This window comes from Lactuca serriola, chromosome 6, assembly GCF_051521515.1.
Source record: "Lactuca serriola cultivar US96UC23 chromosome 6, Lser_US96UC23_V15, whole genome shotgun sequence".
NCBI lineage: Eukaryota > Viridiplantae > Streptophyta > Magnoliopsida > Asterales > Asteraceae > Lactuca > Lactuca serriola.
The window spans coordinates 121,428,332-121,450,553 of record NC_136413.1 but is presented as its reverse complement, the minus strand read 5'-3'; the positions used below and the strand labels follow the sequence as shown (position 1 = coordinate 121,450,553).

Sequence of the window (22,222 nt, the reverse complement as noted above, 5' to 3'; positions counted from 1 at the left end):
CATTCTTTCAAGATCAAGAACTAAGGGAACTGCATGTTTGATGTTAATGGAGGAAGAAGGTTTGTCAAGAAGAGACGCAAAAGAGGACGAATCCTTGCCAGTCATGATTGATGAAGTAGAGGGAGGGAAACAGAAACAAGAATAGAAAAAAAATATATAAAATAAAAAATAAATAAATAAATGAAGTGCCGATTCAATGGCTAGGGTTCTTTGATACCATGTAATCTCTAAATATTATTAAAACAGAAACCTTATGACATCATTTTAAACATTCCGAGCCATTGATTGTATTTGATTCATAGGTTCACACCGTTAGATCAGATTTGCTTACATCATCAGCATCGACCAAACACGCGTCTCTAATTTCACTTACGATCATACCTTTTGAAAACCCTAATCTCCTCAAAACACCATCAGCCATCGTCAAACCACTTCTCATGTCTCTCATTTCTCTCTTAGGCCCCGTCATCCGTTTTTTGTATCAACACCCTCCGTCCTTCCCCCATTAACATTCACGTGCTTACGTAAATCTTCTTCCCTCTCAACAGGATGATTGATTCCCAGGAAAACCCTACCCGAAGACATCTATGTTGTAGACATGCTCCCTTCCCTCACCCTGTCGACGATGTGTACCCTCATCCAACTCGGTTTGTGTTCAAGTTCTATCTGTAAATAAATCTGAAGCACATCTTGTGTGTCTCTCTTCCCATCGATTCTTGTTGGTCAACCTCTTCTTATACTTTGATTTGCAGAACCTACAATCATTATGTATACATACTTGTATAATTTTGCGAAAGGGATACAAGATTTGGGTTAACAACTATTCTTAGCTTGGGCAAGATGGTAATATTTTTAGAAATCCCTTCACCACATGTCTCCTGTTTTCACAAATTCTTTCATTTTCCAATTTTGGATATGTTTATAGCAATTAATGTATATACAAATTTTGTAGGGTATGCACACGGACAACCCTACTCTTGTTTCTTTTGGTGATTTTTAATGCTTGTGCTATTATCAGTAGATTCACAAGGATTGCAGGGGAAACATTTGAGATGTTAATTTCTGTACTTTTCATTTAAGAGGCCATCAAGGTATTTAGCCATGTAGAAAAAAGGTTCTGATGATGATAATTTGAGGAAATATTTCAAGTTTGTTTTGGATTAATTTTGGTTTTGTTGACTCGGGACTGGTGAGTGAGTTCAAAGCTCCCAAATCTGTTGAACCAAATTCACCCAAAGATCAATTCCAGTGGCTTTACACTAATGGATTGCTTGGTATTATATTTTCATTTGGACTTCTATACACTGCATTAAGAAGTAGGAGAGCAAGATCATGGTTGTATGGAACATGTATATCAAGTTTATTGCAACCTGGTGGCTTAGCTATATTCTATATCATCTTAACATGTAGTTATTCTTTTGAATACTTAATACAGGGTGTCTTAGCAGACTATGGGGTTCCATTGATGGTTGTAGTGTGGACATCACTCTCTATGTACTAAGCAAAGTTCCATCTGGTGTTCCTAGAAGTCTCTTTATCCAACTCTTATGGGATTCTAAATCTTTATACCTTTGGACTATAATCAAGTTATATTTTTGCAAATTTCTGTTTACTTTGGAGAAAAATCTTGCATCCTAATCTTTAATTTGTTATAATTGACTTGTAGGACATGGGCAAGGTTCCTCCAGTTTATATCTTGGTTGCCTTCATCCCAACAGTTATGATAGTTGGGCTGTATTTCTTTGACCATAGCGTTGCATCAATGAACAAAGAGTCAGCAACTTTCTACAATTGATTCTCTTAGCAGTGTCTATATGTGTCATGCCCTTAATAACGTTGATACCCACATCGGTTTTATGGGGCTATTTTGCTTACATGGCAATTGACACTCTTCCTGGAAACCAATTTTGGGAAAGAATCTTACTTATTTTTGTTCCCCATAGTCGAATATACAAGTGAGTTAAGATTTAACATTTCATTCTTGCACTGAAAATCATCCTTATTACTTATATCAATGTTTCATCATCAAAATTTGTCAGGGTTCTTGAAAGGGTTCACGCTTCTTTTGTTGAATATGTGCCATATAGAACCATTTTCATGTTCACGATCTTCCAGATTGTCTATTTCCTTATGTGTTTTGGTGTGACATGGATACCTATCGTTGCCATTCTCTTCCCTGTTCCATTCTTCCTTCTCATCACAATACAACAACACATTCTACCAAAACATGATTTTATATGTTGGGACTCGTGGTAGGCGAGAGGTATGTAAAGTTTAATTTTGTGTTTGTTCAAAATTGTAATTAATGATTCCATTCCAATGTTTCCAAATGGATGGAATTTGTTTCCGCTGGAATCTTCTGTTGTTAGTTTGATTATCTGCTTATGTTAGTTTACGGTTAGGGGTAAATGTAGGAAATAACAATGTTGTCTGTGTTGAAATGTCCCCTCTACAAAAATAGTAATATTAATCCTATTCCAATTCTACCCCTACTGGATTCTCAAGTGGTTATCTTGCCACTTAACTGATTGGTTTATTTGTCAGGTATTACAAACGGATCCTTGAACGCAACTTTCATGACCTCAACAAAGGTGTGCGTGTAAATCAGGTTAGCCTAAACTAAATTTAAAAAGTAATGAAAAATATTAAATATCGACTTGAATCTTATCTATGTTTTGTTATTTCTTTAGATATATATATATATATATATATATATATATATATATATATATATATATATCATGTATGATGGATTTTTTTGGGTGGCTTCACATACTTGGATGAAGTCCTCAAAACTTGCGACTAAAAAATTATTGAATTTACTGTATCAGTTCCTAGAAAATTCGGATAGGGTAAAGGACATTGCAAATTGTAAAATTGTTGAGGTAAAAGTTTTTCTACTTCTTTAGCCTTGAAATTTTGTATTTTTTTCTTTTAATCATCATTTCCATGCTTGTAATTACATATTTTGTATTGATTATATGTTTTTTTTATATATATATTTTTGAATTTGCCAACTTACCCTTTATCAGTAAGGGTTGCAGCAATGATTCCAGCATATACATGAAGCCAGAGGAATTATAATAGAAGTAAAATCACAAAAGACATATATAACCTTTATCACGTGTCATGGGTTTTAGTAAATATTGTACCTGGATAATTCTCACTCAGCTTTTGGAGGGCTGGAGGGCAAGTCACAGCAGATACCTAAATATTTAAGATAAATTTAAGAAATCTTGAAATTAATAAATTGATTATTGCTTTTCATTTTGGAAGGAGGAAATCATTTAATAATTGATTTTCTATAATACTAAATCTCATTTGATAGTTAGTTAATTAGTTACCTAGGTGGTATGTCTTGGTTGCTGGCAAGATGGATGCTCCATGTTCTGCAAGAGCAAGCCCAACTCTTAGATTGGGAACAACCTGCAAACACAAGGGTATTTGTGTAAATTTACACACATAATAGAAAGTGTTTATAATAAAGCATAATGTAAGGAATTGATATACTAACCGCTACAGGTTCTCTTGGATCAATAAATTCAACTGTAGCAGGCCCAAGTGGGGACTAAATCTCCCCTGAAATTGTAGGCTGCAAAAAAATAAACATACTAGATTAATGATTAAAGCAAGAAATTGCAATGCACTTTGATATATTTGTTTATTATAACATCCTACTTTCATTTATGTCTATTACAGCACTGTATTATCAAATAAATTATTATTAAGGCATTGTATTTTCGCCACAATTGAGTATATTTTTATAGTGCAAAAATGTTGTAATAGGAAGAAGTAAAAGAAAGATGCTTTAGTAAATAAATCGATTAGAGCATATTGTTATTACTTACAAAAAAAAAAAAAAAAAAAAAAAAAAAAAAAAAAAAAAGACCAAATGAAGTATACCAGCCAATCCCTTGATGCTTCATATATAAGAAGCCTTCCAAGCTCAGCCATGACATTCTCTGTAAATGAAGTCGTTATAAACAAAAGTATAACATGCAATTTAACAAAAACATGAGTGAATAAAATAGAATTTTAAAGTTTTTGTTACATGAATTGGGACTAAACAAATAGGGATGGCAAAAAGCCCCATACCCAATGGGGAACCCGAAACCCGCACCCGTTTTGACTGGGGAATCCCCAGGTTGACCGGGGATGGGGACGGGGATGGGGAATACCCGAATAAAAAAAGTGGGGATCGGGATACCTTTAATCCCCGACCCTGGACCCACCCCCGACATATATACTAATATATAAAAATAATACAGAACGTATATTTATAGTATAGTTTATAATACATAAAATTTGATCTAAGTAACCTAACTCATTAGTAATTATTTGGTTGAAATTATACTTTTTATTTTTTCTTTTATCTAATTTAAACTCGTGTATATATATATATATATATATTTTTCTCTTTGGTTGATCTATTTTACCTTAAATATCAATCTGATAATTTTTTTCTACTTGATTTTTCATGTATGTATTTAAATTTGATAGAAAACTTATTTATATTTTTTATGCAATTTATGAGTACTTATATATTTTATAAAATCTTTAAACTTATGCTGGTAAAATTGAAATATAGAGTTTTTTCTTATGTAAAAGTTTGCATGTTAAAAGAGATAAAGAAATCCCCATTTCCCCGTTGGGGATCCCCAGTCCCCGTTGGGGGTGGGGATGTGGGTTTATTTATATTCCTCGATGGGGATGGGGATGGAGATTGGAATGAGGATTCGGAAATGGGGATGGGGATTGGGGTCCCCTGTGTTCCCCGCCCTCATTGTCATCTCTATAAACAAACAAAGATGGTGATTGATTTGCAAATCGTGCATCCTGGAAATATAGAATACATTTGCAGATGAAGCACCATCACTCTTGGGAGAAAATGAATCTTGATTTAGTGCATCTTTATTGAACTTATATTTTAAGCTATTATTTATGTCATGATATTCTATATGTAGTTATATTATAAAATTGATATTAATTTATGGTATATATTAAGGTAAAATTTTATTTTTCATACTCATTCAATAATTTAAAGCTTTTTATTAATTTAAAACACTATACTTTTGGATAAAACACAAAATTAACGTAAATAAAAACACACACAATTAACATATTTTATATAAACATCTGTAATTTTTACTTAATGTGTTTTTGTTCATTTGATAAAATAAAAACGATTTTTGTAATAAATAATATATAATTTTGGTTCAAGAAGTGGTGTAATGGATTGAAGACGGTATTATAAAACACAACCACAAATATTAACTCCAAACATACTAAGGTGTTATTTATTTGTTATTATACTTTCAACATCCAATTTCAACTTTCAATTTTATTTTTTCTAATTCTATTGTTGTTCTTAAGATACATAGTTCGGATTTCTTACACTTAACATTGATATTGTTAAAGTATGTTTTTATCATGTCAGTTACCACTCATTAATGACATTAAGATTGGAAACTACAAACATCAGAACTACTTATAGACTACTGGTTTTCATAAAACCAATGTAGTACCTAATTTCGGATGTATTAGTTTTCTGCATTACGATAGATCTTGAGCATTAATGCTTGATAAAAGCATTAGAATTTGTAATTACAAGTAAGCATAAAAGAAGCCCATAATCGGTAGGGGGTGTCAAAAGTATGTATTGTTATATCAAATACTTTCATTTTCAAGAAAAAAATATCATGTCACTTCCTTTTTTAAGACAAAAACAACATGCTACTTTCAATTTGAAAGAAAAAATAGCATGCTACTTTAATTTTAACATAAAAGTAGAATGCAATTTCAAAATTCAATGTAAAAATAGCACATTAATTTCATTTTTATACAAAAAATAGCATTATACTTTTCATTTATTAGATAAAAATAGCATGATTTTCATTTTAAGCCAAAAAATAGCATGCTACTTTTATTTTCTAGACAAAAATAATCTTCAACTTTAGTTTTTAGGGTAAAAATAACATGCTACTTTTGACGGCAAAAATAGCATCCTGTATTTTTAGCGAAAAAAAAAACAGCATTTTTTATTGGTTTTTATAGCATCTTATATTTGGTTTTTAAGATGTTTTAACAATGTGAATTTGTATTTCGTTATAGTGATGAAATGAAACTTGCATAAAAAAGTTAGAGCCTAAGTCATGAATGGGCATTTTATTCAAATTTGTCAAAATGAGACGGTTTTGTCATCAGGTCAAAATGATGCAATAATAGCATTTTCAAAACAATTTATTATTAAAACAGACATTTTAATATCAAGTAAATTGGATTATAGCTAACGATGATAGACTTGCGGATAAAACGTCTAATGTTGTAGTAGAATAATTGTTTGTAGTTTATGATTAATAATTACAATTTTTATAGGCTCCATGTTATTTTTATAGCACAATTTTGACATGATGCCAAAATGGCCGCATTTTTGTCAATTTGACCTTTCCAACAAATATCTCATTTTGACCAAAATGTGCTCGCTTTAGTCTATTTTACTTGATATACAAATGTCCATTTAACGGAAATACGTTGCTATAAATTGCTCCGAAAATGCTCTTTTTTGCACAATTTTTACGTAATGCCAAATGTTGCTATACATTGCTCTAAAAACTATATCATTATGTATGCGTGTTTGTGTATGGGTCTTTGTTGGTATTCATAATAATATTTTTCTTATGTTTTCTTAGGGTGTTGTTATTTCTCAATGTGTACAAAATTTCCTTCTCGAAAGTTTATTATAATAAACACATCACTAAATGTATATTGCTCCTAATGCATTGTCTACAAAATATAAAAATAAAATTAAACAAATTTATTTGAATTATATAACTATAATAGGATAGATTTTTCATAGTACATGGCTAAAATAAAACTAAATGAATGTGTGATGCTACAAAAGAAAGTACAATTAGTCCATTGTTTCTACCTCCATATTTCAAGTAACTATTGCTTATTTGAGACCATGTAATGTTTCATCAATTGTATAGACAAATCATATTATACACATAACCTTGCAATACTTGCTGGGACTCGACTTCAATCATGATCAATTATATGTCGTTTCTTGCGTCATCGGTAAAAAACATGTCGTGTATAAAGAGATTATTCAACAATTATAGATATTCAGACATTTAAATATTACCAATAATGTTAAGTTGTTTTTTGTTACTTTACCTTATTATTATTATTATTATTGTGCCAACTTTTTTATTACTTTATATGTATATTTTTATATGTTCCCCGCGTTTTACACGGGTCATAATCTAGTTGTGATAAAATCTCATGCATTCCTCTACTTCAATAAACAAATTTATACAAATATACATCAATGGGCCAAGGGCCACACATGAGCTAATTATCAAAATACAAAGACTATACATCAAAATATATACGCTAACAATAACCCATTTATTTAAAATGTTTGGTTGGATTGGGAATATCAACCCATTTAAATAAATATATTGAGTTGGGTTGAACCCGGATCCAACCCAGGTCAACCTATTGTTAGTTCTAATCTTAAAGCCCATGTGAATGTAATATGTAATTAATCTTATTTTTTTTATAACAAACCTGAAATCCAATTCTAATTATCAGATTTTACGGATTAACCAGTTTTAACACTTGGAAAACAGGTTTTGTCAATAGAAATCAATAGACGCAAACGGATTTTGTGACTGCCTCATATATCAAAGGAACCTACAATATCAAGTAACGAATACTGACAATTTTAATCAATAACTCGGGGAATAAAATTTTAATCTGTTATTTCCGCTACATTCATATAAAGTTGTTTTTTGTAAAACAACGTTGCCACAAGATCGAACCCGGGTTGCATTTTTGTATTCCATAGCACTTATCAACACACACGTTTATGGATTACATGTGAAAAAGGAATGTATATAGTGTGTAAATTACAACAATGGTTTATAAAAATCAAAATAAAGTAAACTCTTTACATTAGTCCCAAACATAAGATTAAACAAAACAAAATATAGTCGTTCAAAATCACCAATAATCATTACACGAACATACACCATCTTTAAAATGATGAAATCGACTTCTATCCCTCACAATTATTTCCCTCTCAAAACACTTGGAAACCAATTTACTCACCTCATGACAATCCTTACACACCCTCAAATTCTTAGTAATCCTTAAAACCTCCCCCGGTTTACTTTTCAACAAACCATAAGCAATCGCTAGTTTCTCACTATGATAAAAAACCGGGTTTTCCACATCCTCTTCTTCACTAATATCATGCAACACATTCTCACTTTCCGGTTCATATCCCATAGATTTAATCGAAGTCAACATTTCGTTGACTTTTTCATATATCTGTTTCGAATCCGGATGAACTCTCCCCCCTGCGATGAACTCATTAATACTACCCTCGATTTCGATTTGTGAAAAACCCGGTTCTTTTTTAACGCCTCTATCGTTCATGAGCTTCCTAATTTTAGCAACGGATTCCCATTTTGATGAGTTGGCGTATATGTTAGCTAATAATACATATCTTCCGCTATTATGAGGCTCCAATTCTATGACTTTTTCCCCGATTTTTTCTCCTAATTCGACATTGTTATGGATTTTACAAGCTCCAAGAAGTGCACCCATGACACCCACGTCTGGATTCATTGGCATCTCGTTTATAAGGTCAATGGCGGAATCGAACATTCCAGCCCTTCCGAGCATGTCCACCATGCATCCGTAATGCTCCATTCCGGGTGTAATCCCGTGAGATTCCACCATGTGTTTGAAATAATAACGACCTTGTTCGATTAATCCGGAATGAGCACACGCGCTTAGTAAGTTCACGAATGTAATGTAGTCCGGAGATACTGATTCCGTTTCCATTTTCTTGAAGAGGTCGATGGCGGAATCGCCTTTTCCGTGCATCGCGAATCCCCCGATCATGGAATTCCAAGAAGAGATGGAAACGGAAACGGAATCGGAATCGGAATCGGAATTGGATTTGGATTTGGTTAACTCGTTGAATGTTTCGAGTGCCTTTTCGAGTGAACCGCATTTGCAGTACATATCGATGATGGTGGAAGCGAGTTTCGGGTCGATTTGGATTCTGTTTCTCTTGATGTAATCGTGAATCCATTCCCCTTGTTTTAATGCTCCGAGTTTTGTACATGCTGATAACATGCTTGCTGCTACAAATTTGTCCAATTTGATGTGGTTTGATTGCATTTTGTTGAACAATTGAAGGGCTTCGTGGAAACGGTTGCTTTGGATGTATGCAGAAATCATGGCGTTCCAGGAAACAGGGTTTCTTTCTGGCATTTTATCGAACACTTTGCGTGCCTCGTTGATGTATCCCAGTTGGGAATAACCAGTAATTAGTGTTGTCCAAGAGATGGGATCTGGGTGAGGCATTTTGTCGAACACCTTCCTTGCTTCCTGCAAGTTCTTGAAGGTTACGTACATATGAATCAAGTTGTTCTGAGAGAACCCATCTGAAGAGTATCCGAATTTCAAAATCTGGGCATGAACTTGCTTGCCTTCTTCAATGGCGTTGTGTAAAGAGCAAGCTCTTGTGACAGGAGGGAAACTGAACTTATTCGGCGTAACAGAACTTTGTAACATTTGGGAGTACAAAGATATGCATTCTTTGGGATGTTGGAATTGGAGATAACCCCTAAAAATGGTGTTGTAAATGAATGTGTCTGGCTTTGGCAAATTGTCAAACACCTTTAGTGCATAACCCAAATCGCCGTTTTTTGAGATAGCACAGAACTTGATGATCCTTCCGATGGCATCGTTATCATACGAAAGGCCAATTTTGATGATCTGGGAGTGGTATTGCTTCAGTTCCTCCATGGTTGAGCATGACTCTAGGCCTTCATGGGGCTGGACTGAGTTAACAAAAAAACAACATTCACCAGAGAGCTAAAACATACTAATAAGCACTAGAATTATCACACAAAAACAATGTTTCCTATCAAATAGAGAGGGGTTGAAGCACCTTAAGCAGATGAAGATCTTTTTTCGACGAATCCAGAGCATTTGGTTTGGGGTTGGACATCACAAACCTACATAGGTAAACCAAGCCAACAGCAAACGTGTTGAATATACAGACGAGATCATTTGACCTGAAGATAAATTGAACACAAACTGTATGTACATCATCAAAATTCTAATTGACTTGCCTACTGATCAGCGTATTGTTGCCCTTTGGGGGATAATTGGTAGGCAAATTAATGATCACTGCTGTGCACCCTAGAGACCTACGAGACTTGTTCTTGGAACCACCATTTTTAGTAGCATATGGAAATGAAGGTAGCTTTGCGGGTTCCACAGAAAGACCGTTTATTGGCATGATTTCAAGCATCATGAATCACTGCAGAGATGAAAGCAGCTGATGAATCACTCTACGCTGCTACTAGGAAGTACGAAGATGCAGCAAAAATGGATGACAGGGGTGCAATTGACGAGTAACAAGTGAAGGAGAAAGCCGTGTCAGGTGTAGTGAAGCTAGACTGATTATCCGTTCGTTGCCTCAATCTTAAAGATAACGAGTAAATTATAGTTTTGGTCCATGATTTTAATAGGTTTTTGTATTATGACAAAATAATTGTAAAAATTTGTGTGAAATGGCAAAACTAACAACTTTGGTTCAAAATGACTTTGGCTCGTAAGAATGGTCCAATAGTTTTGTTTTGTTGTGATTTTAGTCCAATTTCCTATGAACCTTTTTATAATGATGGATTTGCCCCTTATTATTTTATTTTTCATTTTTCTTTTATTACAACAATTAAAGAACAATTAAAAATAAAACAAAAATAAAATCTCTCTCTCTCTAATAAACCAATACAATCAACACATATCCTTGTTCTTCCCTTCTGCATTCGTTCCCAACCAAGAACACAAGAGCATTCTTGTTCTTTTCATGTATACCTGCAAATGAGAAATACAACCACTCCTTGTTATTGCTTCATCTTCTTTCCATGATAATTTCAAGCAACCAAAACACAAACCTAAACCTAGTGATTTACACCCCACCGATTATGTCAAGCAAAACAAACATACACCCACCGATTTCCTGTAAAAAATTAACCTCACTCATCCATTCCATTTATCAATTTCTGTCAAGAATCAATCAACAAACACTCATCTTAACCTAAATCTGTTGACTAAACCCCATGGATTTACAATCAAAGTAAAAAAGAAGAGAGATGAAAGGAAACCTATGATTGTCCAGCAAACAACAACGCCGAACACCCCCCATCGCACCTGCCCTTCTTCCCGTCGAGCTCCCTTCCGTATCGCACCTTGTTATCAGAACAGGAAGAGTGAAGCCTCACTGTCTTCCTTTTCCTTCTCTTCGGCCCATCAATTTCTGGAAATAAAGCTTTCTTAGGAAATCAACCCTCACTATTGCCCTACCCATCCCGTTCCCTCACCTGTTCCACGGTCGACGACCACATTATACCCACCGACGATCTCCTTCGTCGCTATCAATTGACCTAGGAGCACCAGGATTAGCCACCTGCGAGCCTTCTTCCCTTCTCCTCGTGAATCGCCATCTACCGTCGAACCACACCCCTCAATCGAAATGTTACTTAAGATTTCTTACGATTCTTCATTTTCTTAGGTCCCATCATGCGTCGGAGGCGCTTCATCTTGTTCGCGATTGGTCATCAATCGGAGGCTAATGTTTGATTTCATTCCTGTTTCCTTCGTGTCTAATGTGGTTCATTTGCGTTTATATCAATCGATCAAACATCGAACATGGGCACAAAAAGCCCTTTCCCTTTTATCCATCTAGATCGATTCAATAATCTAAATAAAATTTATGCATTATTATCTTTTGATAATTCGGATTTTTAGAGTATTTTCCATTGTAATGCTCTTGGGTAATGTTCTAGGTGATGACGAGAGAGAAAGAGAGAGAGAGAGAGAGAGAGAGAGAGAGAGAGAGAGATTTTCGTTTTTTCTTTTTCTTTTTTTGATTTATGTAATAAAAAAGTTAAAAAGGGAAAATACCAAGGGCAAATCCGTCATTATAAAAAAATTTAAAATCTTTGGATTAAAATCGCAACAAAACGAAACTATTGGACCATCCTTGCGAGCCAAACCCATTTTGGACCAAAGTTGCTAGTTTTGACATACCACAGGGACCATTATTGCAATTTAGTCTTGTATTTTTGGTCTCATGTTATTATTATTTTTTTTTTAGTTTTGATCTTTATTCTATGTTTTTGTAACGTCGTACTACTAATTAGACAAATTAGTTGACTATATTAGCCTTATACCCTTATCTTAGCTTATGGATATATTATATAATTTAATATTATATTACTTCTGCCGACAACTCTCATGTCTTTCCCTCGTAATGAATCACCCTCGGTCCCTCACCACCTTCTCCTCGACTTCTACCATTTTACATTCACAACCACATTTCCAAATCCATGCTCATCAATGATGGTAACAAAACAACTTGTTTACAATTCATTTGCACTTAGTTAGAGTTCGAAGAAGGTTTCAATCATCACGTGCAAATGTATTATTCACATTTGAAGTGAAATCACACCCAAATCCCCTCCTTCATCACCATTTGTCACACCCCAAAACCAGGAACGGCGTAAACGTTCAGGGGTGGACGACGTCATGTGAAGTATCATAACAGTGTAAAGTAGTATGTAACGTCCCAAAAATACGAGCACAAAATTTCGTTTTTAAACATGTACTTAGCAAAACATTTAGAAATTTAACAACCATTTCATTTCATAAAGATGTTGCATGTCAGAAAACATTGTCATAATCACAAAATGTCAGAGTACAATCTCCCAGGTAGATGTCATAATGCGGAATATAAGCTGGTGTGTGTGTGATGTACCGCTACCGCGCCAGCTCCTTCCCCTTCGACGAAGAGGTACCTGAAACCAAAATTGAAAACTGTAAGCACGAAGCTTAGTGAGTTCCCCCATAATACCTCATACCATGCAAGCATACAACATACAGCTAGGAGATACGGGCCTTGCCCACACTCATGCAGATACGGGCCTTGCCCACACTCTGCTAGCCGAGAGATACGGGCCTCGCCCACACTCCACTATCTGGGAGGTACGGGCCTCGCCCACACTCCACTCTCGGAGAGATACGGGCATTTCCCACACTCAGCCGCTAACCCATAATATACAAGTATCACACAGATAACAAGTATAGACCACTCTATCATACTGGTACATATCATAATCAACTCAACCAAGAGATACGGGCTCGGCCTACACTCTAGTACTAACATCTCGTCTATACGGGCCGGACTTGGTGCCTTAGACCCGTTCCTACTGAAAGGAAACTCACCTCAAAGTAACTGTCGATCTGCGTGGGAACTGACTGCCTGCTACTACTGCCGCTCCGGAGATCTTCCAGCTATAATTCCCACAAAACCCTTAGTCAAATACTGCTAACCGATTTCAGGGTAAATTGACCATTTACCCTTTCAAATCAAGATTCAAGTCATAGTCAACTGCCAGTTGACCAGACTCGCCGAGTTGGCTAGCCAACTCGCCGAGTCCCTTTCCCTTAGCCTGTCCATAAGTCCGTCTCTACTCGTCGAGTTAAGCGTAGACTCGACGAGTTTTCCTTCTATACCCAAGGCCAATATTCCTTCATCCTACTCGCCGAGTTATATGAACAACTCGCCGAGTTCATCTTCATCCGAAGAACACTCTAAGTTGTGACTCGCCGAGTTGTTCTTGAAACAAGAAGATTGCCATGAATTCACCGAGTCATGGCATTGACTCGCCGAGTGACTTCATGAGTGAGTCTGGCTTCCGACCCACTGAGTCATACCCTATGACTCACCACTCCAACTCGCAACACAAAAAGGGGGAACAACCCGGGGACTCGCGACCCGACTCGCCGAGTCTGCCTCATGCAAAAACTATACACACAATTTTTCTTGAATCCAGTCCATGCCATTCATAGATCTGGGTTCCTAGGGCCTGGTTTACACGTAAAGTTTCCAACTTTACGTGTAGATAATCACCAATGAAGGTTTTAAGGCTCAAAGTGCACCAAAAGGGGTAGATCTAGGACTTTCATGTAATAAGACTCCATAAAGGCAGTAGATCCAAGCTCCAGGGACTAAATCATGCCTAGATCTAAAGGCTAACAACTTATTACAACCCACCAAGCACAAACAAGCTTGAAGAATGGCTCAAAAAGGACTTTCATGAAGCTATTAGGGACTACAAGCTTGAAAACAGAGGGGAAACGAACTATACCTCAAGGAAAACGTTGAGATGACACAAAAATGCTTGGCCTCCTTCTCTTCTTCTTGATCTACTCTTCTTTCTCCTCAAAAACTTCAAGAACACACAAAAACACTTTAATCTCACAAGGAATAAGGGTAGCACGAGGTTGGGAGCTCTGAGGGTGAATGGGGGCGAGGTTGGGGCAGAAATGAGTGTTTAAATAGGGTGCAAACCCTTGAAATTTAGGGTTTCAACAGACAACGGTGACTCGCCGAGTCCAGAATATGGACTCGCCGATTCGCCAACTTAAACGTACCCCCGGACCGCGTCCCTACTCGGCGATTCAGACCTACAACTCGCCGAGTTCAAGGCTAAAATGACAAATACTTAGATAAATTTTACGTACCAGGAACCAGGTGCTACAAATCTCTCCCACTTATTTTATACTTCGTCCTCGAAGTCTGCCGCTCGATCCTGAAACAACTCGGGGTAATGCTCCATCATTTCTTCCACCGGCTCCCAAGTCCATTCCGAACCCTTGCGGTGCTGCCATTGCACTTTCACTAACTCCACCCTCTTGTTCCTTAGATCCTTCGACTTCCGGTCGAGGATTGTGAATGGGCGCTCAATGTAATTCTGGCTGTCATCAACATGAATATCCTCTAATGGCACTACCGCTGAATCATCCACGAGGCACTTCCGCAGCTGGGAGACATGGAAGGTGTTGTGGATCTGGCTGAGCTCGGCTGGCAGATCCAGCCGATATGCCACCTTGCCCACCCGGACTACAACCCTGAACGGTCTGATGAACCTCGGGCCCAACTTGCCCCGCTTCCTGAATCGAATGACACCTTTCCAAGGCGACACCTTCAGGAGAACCATATCCCCGACCTGGAACTCCAGGTCGGATCGACGCTTGTCGGCGTAACTCTTCTGCCGACTCTGCGCAGTCTGAAGTCTGCTCCGAACCTGCTGGATTTTCTCGGTCGTCTTGAGCACCACCTCGGTGCTCCCCATGACCCTCTGGCCAACTTCACCCCAGCATATCGGGGTCCTGCACCTCCGACCGTACAACATCTCGAATGGGGGACGGTCAATACTCGCATGGTAGCTATTGTTGTACGAGAACTCAGCCAAGGGAAGATAGGTATCCCAGCTACCACCGAAATCTAACACGCATGCCCGCAACATATCCTCCAAGGTCTGGATGGTCCGCTCACTCTGACCATCCGTCTGCGGGTGAAAGGAGGTGCTAAAATGCAGACGAGTGCCCAACTGATCATGAAACCTCTTCCAAAACCTGGAAGTGAACCGCACATCTCGATCCGATATCACTGACACTGGCACCCCGTGCCGCGCCACTATCTCCCTGATATAGATATCGGCCAACTTTTCGGCCGAGATACTCTCCGGAATCGGAATAAAATGGGCGCTCTTGGTCAACCGATCCACGATGACCCAAATCGAATCTACTCCTCGTGCCGTTCGTGGGAGCTTCGTGATAAAATCCATCGTAATATCCTCCCATTTCCATAACGGGATGTCCAACGGCTGCATCTTTCCGTGCGGTCTCTGATGCTCGGCCTTGACCTTCCGGCAGGTCAAACACCGCTCGACGTACCACGCCACATCCCGCTTCATGCAGGGCCATCAATAGTCTAGGCGAAGATCCCGATACATCTTCGTTGCCCCTGGATGAATAGAAAATCGGGATTTGTGCGCCTCCTCCATCAAGATCTGGCGCACGCCTCCATGATACGGCACCCACACCCTACGGTGTAGTGTCAATAACCCCCGGCTATCATAATCGAAAGAGGTGACTTGTCCCACTATACGCTCACTCTTCCGATGCTCCTCCTTCATAGCCTCTTGTTGAGCCTCCCGAATCTGCTCCAATAGGGGAGTCACTACAGTCATACTCATGCAAACATCCCTGATCGGCGCCGCCTTGCGGCTAAGCGCATTGGCCACCACATTGGCCTTCCCCGGGTGGTAAAGGATCTCGCAATCATAATCCTTCACCACGTCCAACCACCGACGCTGCCTCATATTCAGATTCGGCTGATCCATGAGGTACCTCAAACTCTTATGGTCTGTGTAAATGGTACAATGAACCCTGTAAATGTAATGTCACGAAATCTTGAGGGTGAAGACCACCACCCCCAACTCTAAATCATGTGTCGGGTAGTTCGCCTCGTGAGGCTTCAGCTGCCTCGAGGCATAAGCAATGACATGCCCCCTCTGCATCAACACTGCGCCTAAACCTGAGATCGAAGCATCGCAATATACCACAAAATCCTCCACGCCCTCGAGCAAGGCTAAGATCGGCGCCTCGCACAATCTCTACCTCAGAGTCTCGAACGCTGCCTGCTACTCAGGCCCCCACCGAAAGACCACGACTTTCCTAGTCAACCGTGTCAGGGGTACGACTATCTTGGAGAAATCCTAAATGAACCTCCGATAGTAGCCTGCCAATCCTAGGAAACTCCGAATCTCGGATGGAGACTTCGGAACCTCCCACCTCATCACGGCCTCCACCTTGGCCGAGTCTACTGAAATCCCGTTCTGATTGACGAGGTGCCCAAGAAACTGCACCTCGCGCAACCAAAACTCACATTTGGAGAACTTGGCGTACAAGCTCTCCCTCCTCAGGGTCTCCAATACCTCTCTCAGATGCTCCTCATGCTCCTCTTGAGTCTTGGAATAAACCAAGATGTCATCAATGAAAACTATCACAGACCGATCCAACATCGGTCTGCACACGCGGTTCATGAGGTCCATGAACGCGGCAGGAGCATTGGTGAGCCCAAACGGCATCACCACGAACTCATAATGGCCATAATGCATCCGAAACGCGGTCTTCTGAATATCCTCCTCTCTAATCCTCATCTGATGATAGCCTGAATGCAAATCAATCTTGGAGAACCAAGATGCTCCCTGTAACTGATCAAAGAGGTCATCAATCCTCAGGAGTGGGTAACGGTTCTTCACCGTTACCTTATTCAGCTCCCGGTAGTCTATACACATCCGGTGCGACCCATCCTTCTTCCTGACAAACAGGATCGGGGCTCCCCAGGGTGAACTGCTCGGACGAATAAATCCCTTGTCTAGCAGCTCCTGTAGCTGCGTAGACAACTCCTGCATCTCGGGAGGAGCCAACCGATAGGGTGCCTTGGCTATCGGAGCCGCACCAGGAACTAGGTCGATGTTGAACTCTACCTGACGTTCCGGAGGTATTCCAGGAAGCTCCTCCGGGAACACATCAGCGTAGTCTCGCACCACTGGAACCTCGCTCACTGTCGCGTTACCCGTCTCCCGGGTATCCATAACATACGCAACATACCCTGCACAACCCTGCTGGAGGTAGCGCCTAGCCCTCGCTGCTGAACATACTACAGGTTCATGCTGTGGCCTCTCGCCATGGATCACCAACTCTACCCCACTCGGGGTCCAGATCCGCACTAGCTATTGTGCGCAATCTATCACTGCCCCATTAGGGCTCAACCAATCAATGCCTATAATTACCTTGTTCCCCCGCAACGGGATGGGAACTAAATCCACCAAATAGCGCTCCTCTAAAAGCCTCAGGACACAATCCTTGAATACTGATGACGCTCGCACCAATCGATTGTCGGCGATCTTTACCTCTAAAGGGCAATCCAACATGTCTGAAGACTCAGTAAACCTCTTGCTAAGCGCAAGGGAAACAAATGATCAGGTGGCACCCGAATCGAACAACACCTGGACAGGAATACCGTTCACATGGAACGATCCTAATGCATATACACAGAGCACATATCAATAACATAACATCATAAAAATAAAGTAGAGGGAAAGAATCATACCCGTCACCACATCGGGTGCGGCGCGTGCCTCCTCTGCCGTCAGCTGGAATGCCCGGCTCCGCACTACTGGAGCCTTTGCCTTGCCCTGCCGGCCATCTGTAATCCGCAGGGTAGCTGGAGCCGGCGCCTTAACCGGCGCTGATGCTGTCAACTGAGGGAAATTGGCCTTCTTGTGGCCCCTCTGGTTGCAGTGAAAACACAGCAACTCTGATGTCTGAATAGCCGAAGCAGGAGTAGTACAATCCCTGCTAAAGTGCCCTGCCTTTCTACACTTGTAGCAGCCTTCTGATCCCATCCTACATGCTCCCTCATGCGTCCTGCCGCATTTCCCGCAACGGCCCGGCCCTCCTTGGCCTTTCGACCTCCCATCTGATCCCCTGAGCTTCTTCCCCGAAGCCCCAACCACCTGTCCCGCCTCTGCTTTCCTCTTCCGAATGTGCTCCACATCAATCTCCCTTTCCCTCGCCCTGGTAATCATGGAATCCAGGGTAGGGCAAGGTGAAAAGCTAACATGCTCCCGGATGTCAGCCCGTAGCATGCCATGATAACGGGTCCTCCTCATATCCTCATCACCCGCATACTGGGGCACCAACAGTGCCCTCTCCAGGAACTTGGCGGTGATCTCCGCCATAGTATCCGTCGTTTGCCTCATGTCCAAGAACTCCCTGGCCAGCTGCTAAAGCTCGACAGTTGGCGCGAACTCCGCCCTGAACTTGGTTACAAAGTCCGACCAAGTCATAGCCTCGACAGCCGAGGCTCCCAATGAGTCCCCCACGGACTCCCACCAATCCCTAGCTCGATCTCGTAAACACCCTGTTGCGAACCTCACCTTCGACCCCTCAGGGCAGAAGCTAATCATCTGTGCAGACTCAATGTCGGCAATCCATCGTCTGGCAGCTATGGGGTCCTTCGCCCCATGAAAATCCGGTGCACCACTGCCCCAAAAGTCCTTGAAGGACAGCGTGCGAGATCCCGACTGGCCAGATGCCATGTCGCTCCTGAATGCCCGTAGGCGATCCTCCATCAACTCCAATATCCCTTCCTTGATCGACCCGAAGATGATGGGGGTCGACTCAAGGATGCCTCTGGTGATCTCAGACGTGATGAAATCGCGTAGCCCCTCATCCACTGGCTCGGAACCTGATCCCGAACCTGATCCCTCTCCTGGACTGCCAACTGCTGGCCTCGAACGTAGTACCACCATTCTGAAATACAAAGGAATGACAACTGTTAGTGATACTGATACCTCTGGAGGGATCATAATTACTCCAAGTTCCCTGGTCTTATCCGTACCTTCTCCAAGGACTGCCTTGACTCCACCAGGTCCCTTTCACTACCGCTGATCTCTGCTACTCCTATCCTAGGATTACCCTAGGAAACCTCTGACTTCACCCAACCTAGTCCTCAGCTGCTGAAGGCCTCTTGGTGATGCCAATTAGCCATTACCTGAAAACAATCACATGTGACGAAGCTCAGATAATCCTTCGAGCAAGGGACTCATCCCTACCACGGTTAGGACTCAAATAAGAGCTACGCAATAGGGTCAAATCCAACACTCTGAGATTATTCAACCCTGATCACATGTGACTTTATCGTATTCACCTAACAGCTAACTCCCATCACTTCAAAGCCTACATAGCACAAAGCAAACAACATTTGGACATAAAGGAAACAGTCTCAAGCAACCCTATCCTCTTAGAGAGAAACTAAACTAGCATACAATGCTAAACTCGCACTATCAGGCATAACCTAAACAGGCCATCCTAATGCTGTCTACTCAATTATAGCATGCAACTTTTCACACACTGAAGCACATAAAGCAGGCACATCAGGCATCACTCCTAGATCCTTAGTCCTATTCTAGCATGTTGTTCTACTGAAACTGATAAGCATAACATAAACTTGTATGGGTACTTTGGGGAATACTTACTTGAGCTTGGCCGGTCGCGCACATCACACACTTCGTTCTTTCTTAGAACCCTTTGCTAGCTTTTAGAAAACATTTTCTTTTTCCAAAATCTTTTGATCCCTCGATTTGAGTTCAAACACCCCCGAAGGTGTGTTCGAATCCCTCAAACCAGGGTCTGATACCAACTTGTAACGTCCCAAAAATAAGAGCCAAAAATTTCGTTTTTAAACATGTACTTAGCAAAACATTTAGAAATTTAACAACCATTTCATTTCACAAAGATGTTGCATGTCAGAAAACATTGTCATAATCACAAAATGTCAGAGTACAATCTCCCAGGTAGATGTCATAATGCGGAATATAAGTTGGTGTGTGTGTGATGTACCGCTACCGCGCCAGCTCCTTCCCCTTCGACGAAGAGGTACCTGAAACCAAAACTGAAAACTGTAAGCACGAAGCTTAGTGAGTTCCCCCATAATACCTTATACCATGCAAGCATATAACATACAGCTAGGAGATACGGGCCTTGCCCACACTCATGCAGATACGGGCCTTGCCCACACTCCGCTAGCCGAGAGATACGGGCCTCGCCCACACTCCACTATCTGGGAGGTACGGGCCTCGCCCACACTCCACTCTCGGAGAGATATGGGCCTTTCCCACACTCAGCCGCTAACCCATAATATACAAGTATCACACAGACAACAAGTATAGACCACTCTATCATACTGGCACATATCATAATCAACTCAACCAAGAGATACGGGCTCGGCCCACACTCTAGTACTAACATCTCGTCTATACGAGCCGGCCTTGGTGCCTTAGACCCGTTCCTACTGAAAGGAAACTCACCTCAAAGTAACTGTCGATCTGCGTGGGAACTGACTGCCTGCTGCTACTGCCGCTCCGGAGATCTTCCAGCTATAATTCCCACAAAACCCTTAGTCAAATACTGCTAACCGATTTCAGGGTAAATTGACCATTTACCCTTTCAAATCAAGATTCAAGTCACAGTCAACTGCCAGTTGACCAGACTCGCCGAGTTGGCTAGCCAACTCGCTGAGTCCCTTTCCCTTAGCCTGTCCATAAGTCCGTCTCTACTCGTCGAGTTAAGCGTAGACTCGACGAGTTTTCCTTCTATACCCAAGGCCAATATTCCTTCATCCTACTCGCCGAGTTATATGAACAACTCGTCGAGTTCATATTCATCCGAAGAACACTCTAAGCTGTGACTCGCCGAGTTGTATGAACAACTCGCCGAGTTGTTCTTGAAACAAGAAGATTGCCATGAACTCACCGAGTCATGGCATTAACTCGCTGAGTGACTTCATGAGTGAGTCTGGCTTCCGACCCACTGAGTCATACCCTATGACTCACCACTCCAACTCGCAACACAAAAAGGGGGAACAACCTGGGGACTCGCGACCCGACTCGCCGAGTCAGATGAACGACTCGCCGAGTCTGCCTCATGCAAAAACTATACACACAATTTTTCTTGAATCCAGTCCATGCCATTCATAGATCTGGGTTCCTAGGGCCTGGTTTACACGTAAAGTTTCCAACTTTACGTGTAGATAATCACCAATGAAGGTTTTAGGGCTCAAAGTGCACCAAAAGAGGTAGATCTAGGACTTTTATGTAATAAGACTCCATAAAGGCAGTAGATCCAAGCTCCAGGGACTAAATCATGCCTAGATCTAAAGGCTAACAACTTATTACAACCCACCAAGCACAAACAAGCTTGAAGAATGGCTCAAAAAGGACTTTCATGAAGCTATTAGGGACTACAAGCTTGAAAACAGAGGGGAAACGAACTATACCTCAAGGAAAACGTTGAGATGACACAAAAAAGATTGGCCTCCTTCTCTTCTTCTTGATCTACTCTTCTTTCTCCTCAAAAACTTCAAGAACACACAAAAACACTTTAATCTCACAAGGAATAAGGGTAGCACGAGGTTGGGAGCTCTGAGGGTGAATGGGGGCGAGGTTGGGGCGGAAATGAGTGTTTAAATAGGGAGCAAACCCTTGAAATTTAGGGTTTCAACAGACAACGGTGACTCGCCGAGTCCAAAATATAGACTCGCCGATTCGCCAACTTAAACATACCCCCGGACCGCGTCCCTACTCGGCGAGTCAGACCTACAACTCGCCGAGTTCAAGGCTAAAATGACAAATACTTAGATAAATTTTATGTACCAGGAACCTGGTGCTACATAGTAAACAAGCAACAACATCATCCATTGCATTAAAAGTAAATT

General features: G+C 40.6%; 1 protein-coding gene and 1 long non-coding RNA gene across 11 annotated transcripts; one reads left to right on the top strand and one right to left on the bottom strand.

Annotated features, from left to right (window-relative positions):
- The first annotated feature begins 390 nt into the window (after nucleotides 1-390).
- LOC145056738 (uncharacterized) lies at nucleotides 391-3,811 on the top strand. 9 transcript variants are annotated; one of them, XR_013685903.1, is made up of 5 exons: nucleotides 392-1,955; nucleotides 2,040-2,263; nucleotides 2,545-2,608; nucleotides 2,832-2,885; nucleotides 3,033-3,808. It is a non-coding gene; the product is annotated as an uncharacterized LOC145056738 (long non-coding RNA). The 9 variants fall into 9 exon arrangements; XR_013685901.1 differs by having other exon boundaries at nucleotides 392-647; nucleotides 753-843; nucleotides 953-1,955; nucleotides 2,545-3,801; XR_013685902.1 differs by having other exon boundaries at nucleotides 391-1,955; nucleotides 2,545-2,885; nucleotides 3,033-3,811.
- Nucleotides 3,812-7,809: 3,998 nt separating this feature from the next.
- Nucleotides 7,810-10,516, bottom strand: LOC145056737 (pentatricopeptide repeat-containing protein At5g66520-like). 2 transcript variants are annotated; one of them, XM_079004459.1, is made up of 3 exons: nucleotides 10,158-10,516; nucleotides 9,974-10,040; nucleotides 7,810-9,858 (listed from the first exon to the last, which is right to left on the bottom strand). In XM_079004459.1, the coding sequence occupies exons 1-3, from the start codon at nucleotides 10,340-10,342 to the stop codon at nucleotides 8,008-8,010; spliced, it is 2,103 nt and encodes a 700-aa protein (XP_078860585.1). In that variant the 5' UTR covers nucleotides 10,343-10,516; the 3' UTR covers nucleotides 7,810-8,007. The 2 variants fall into 2 exon arrangements, with proteins under 2 accessions (XP_078860585.1, XP_078860586.1); XM_079004460.1 differs by having other exon boundaries at nucleotides 7,810-9,863; nucleotides 10,158-10,231.
- Nucleotides 10,517-22,222: the final 11,706 nt, after the last annotated feature.

Excerpts from the sequence above, each read along its gene's own strand:
- LOC145056737 (XM_079004459.1), bottom strand. The coding sequence starts at position 10,342 with ATGATGCTTGAAATCATGCCAATAAACGGTCTTTCTGTGGAACCCGCA. Across the intron at positions 10,041-10,157 it reads AACAATACGCTGATCAGTAG|GTTTGTGATGTCCAACCCCA; the intron begins GCAAGTCAATTA and ends TTACCTATGTAG. Across the intron at positions 9,859-9,973 it reads AAGATCTTCATCTGCTTAAG|CCCCATGAAGGCCTAGAGTC; the intron begins GTGCTTCAACCC and ends AACTCAGTCCAG.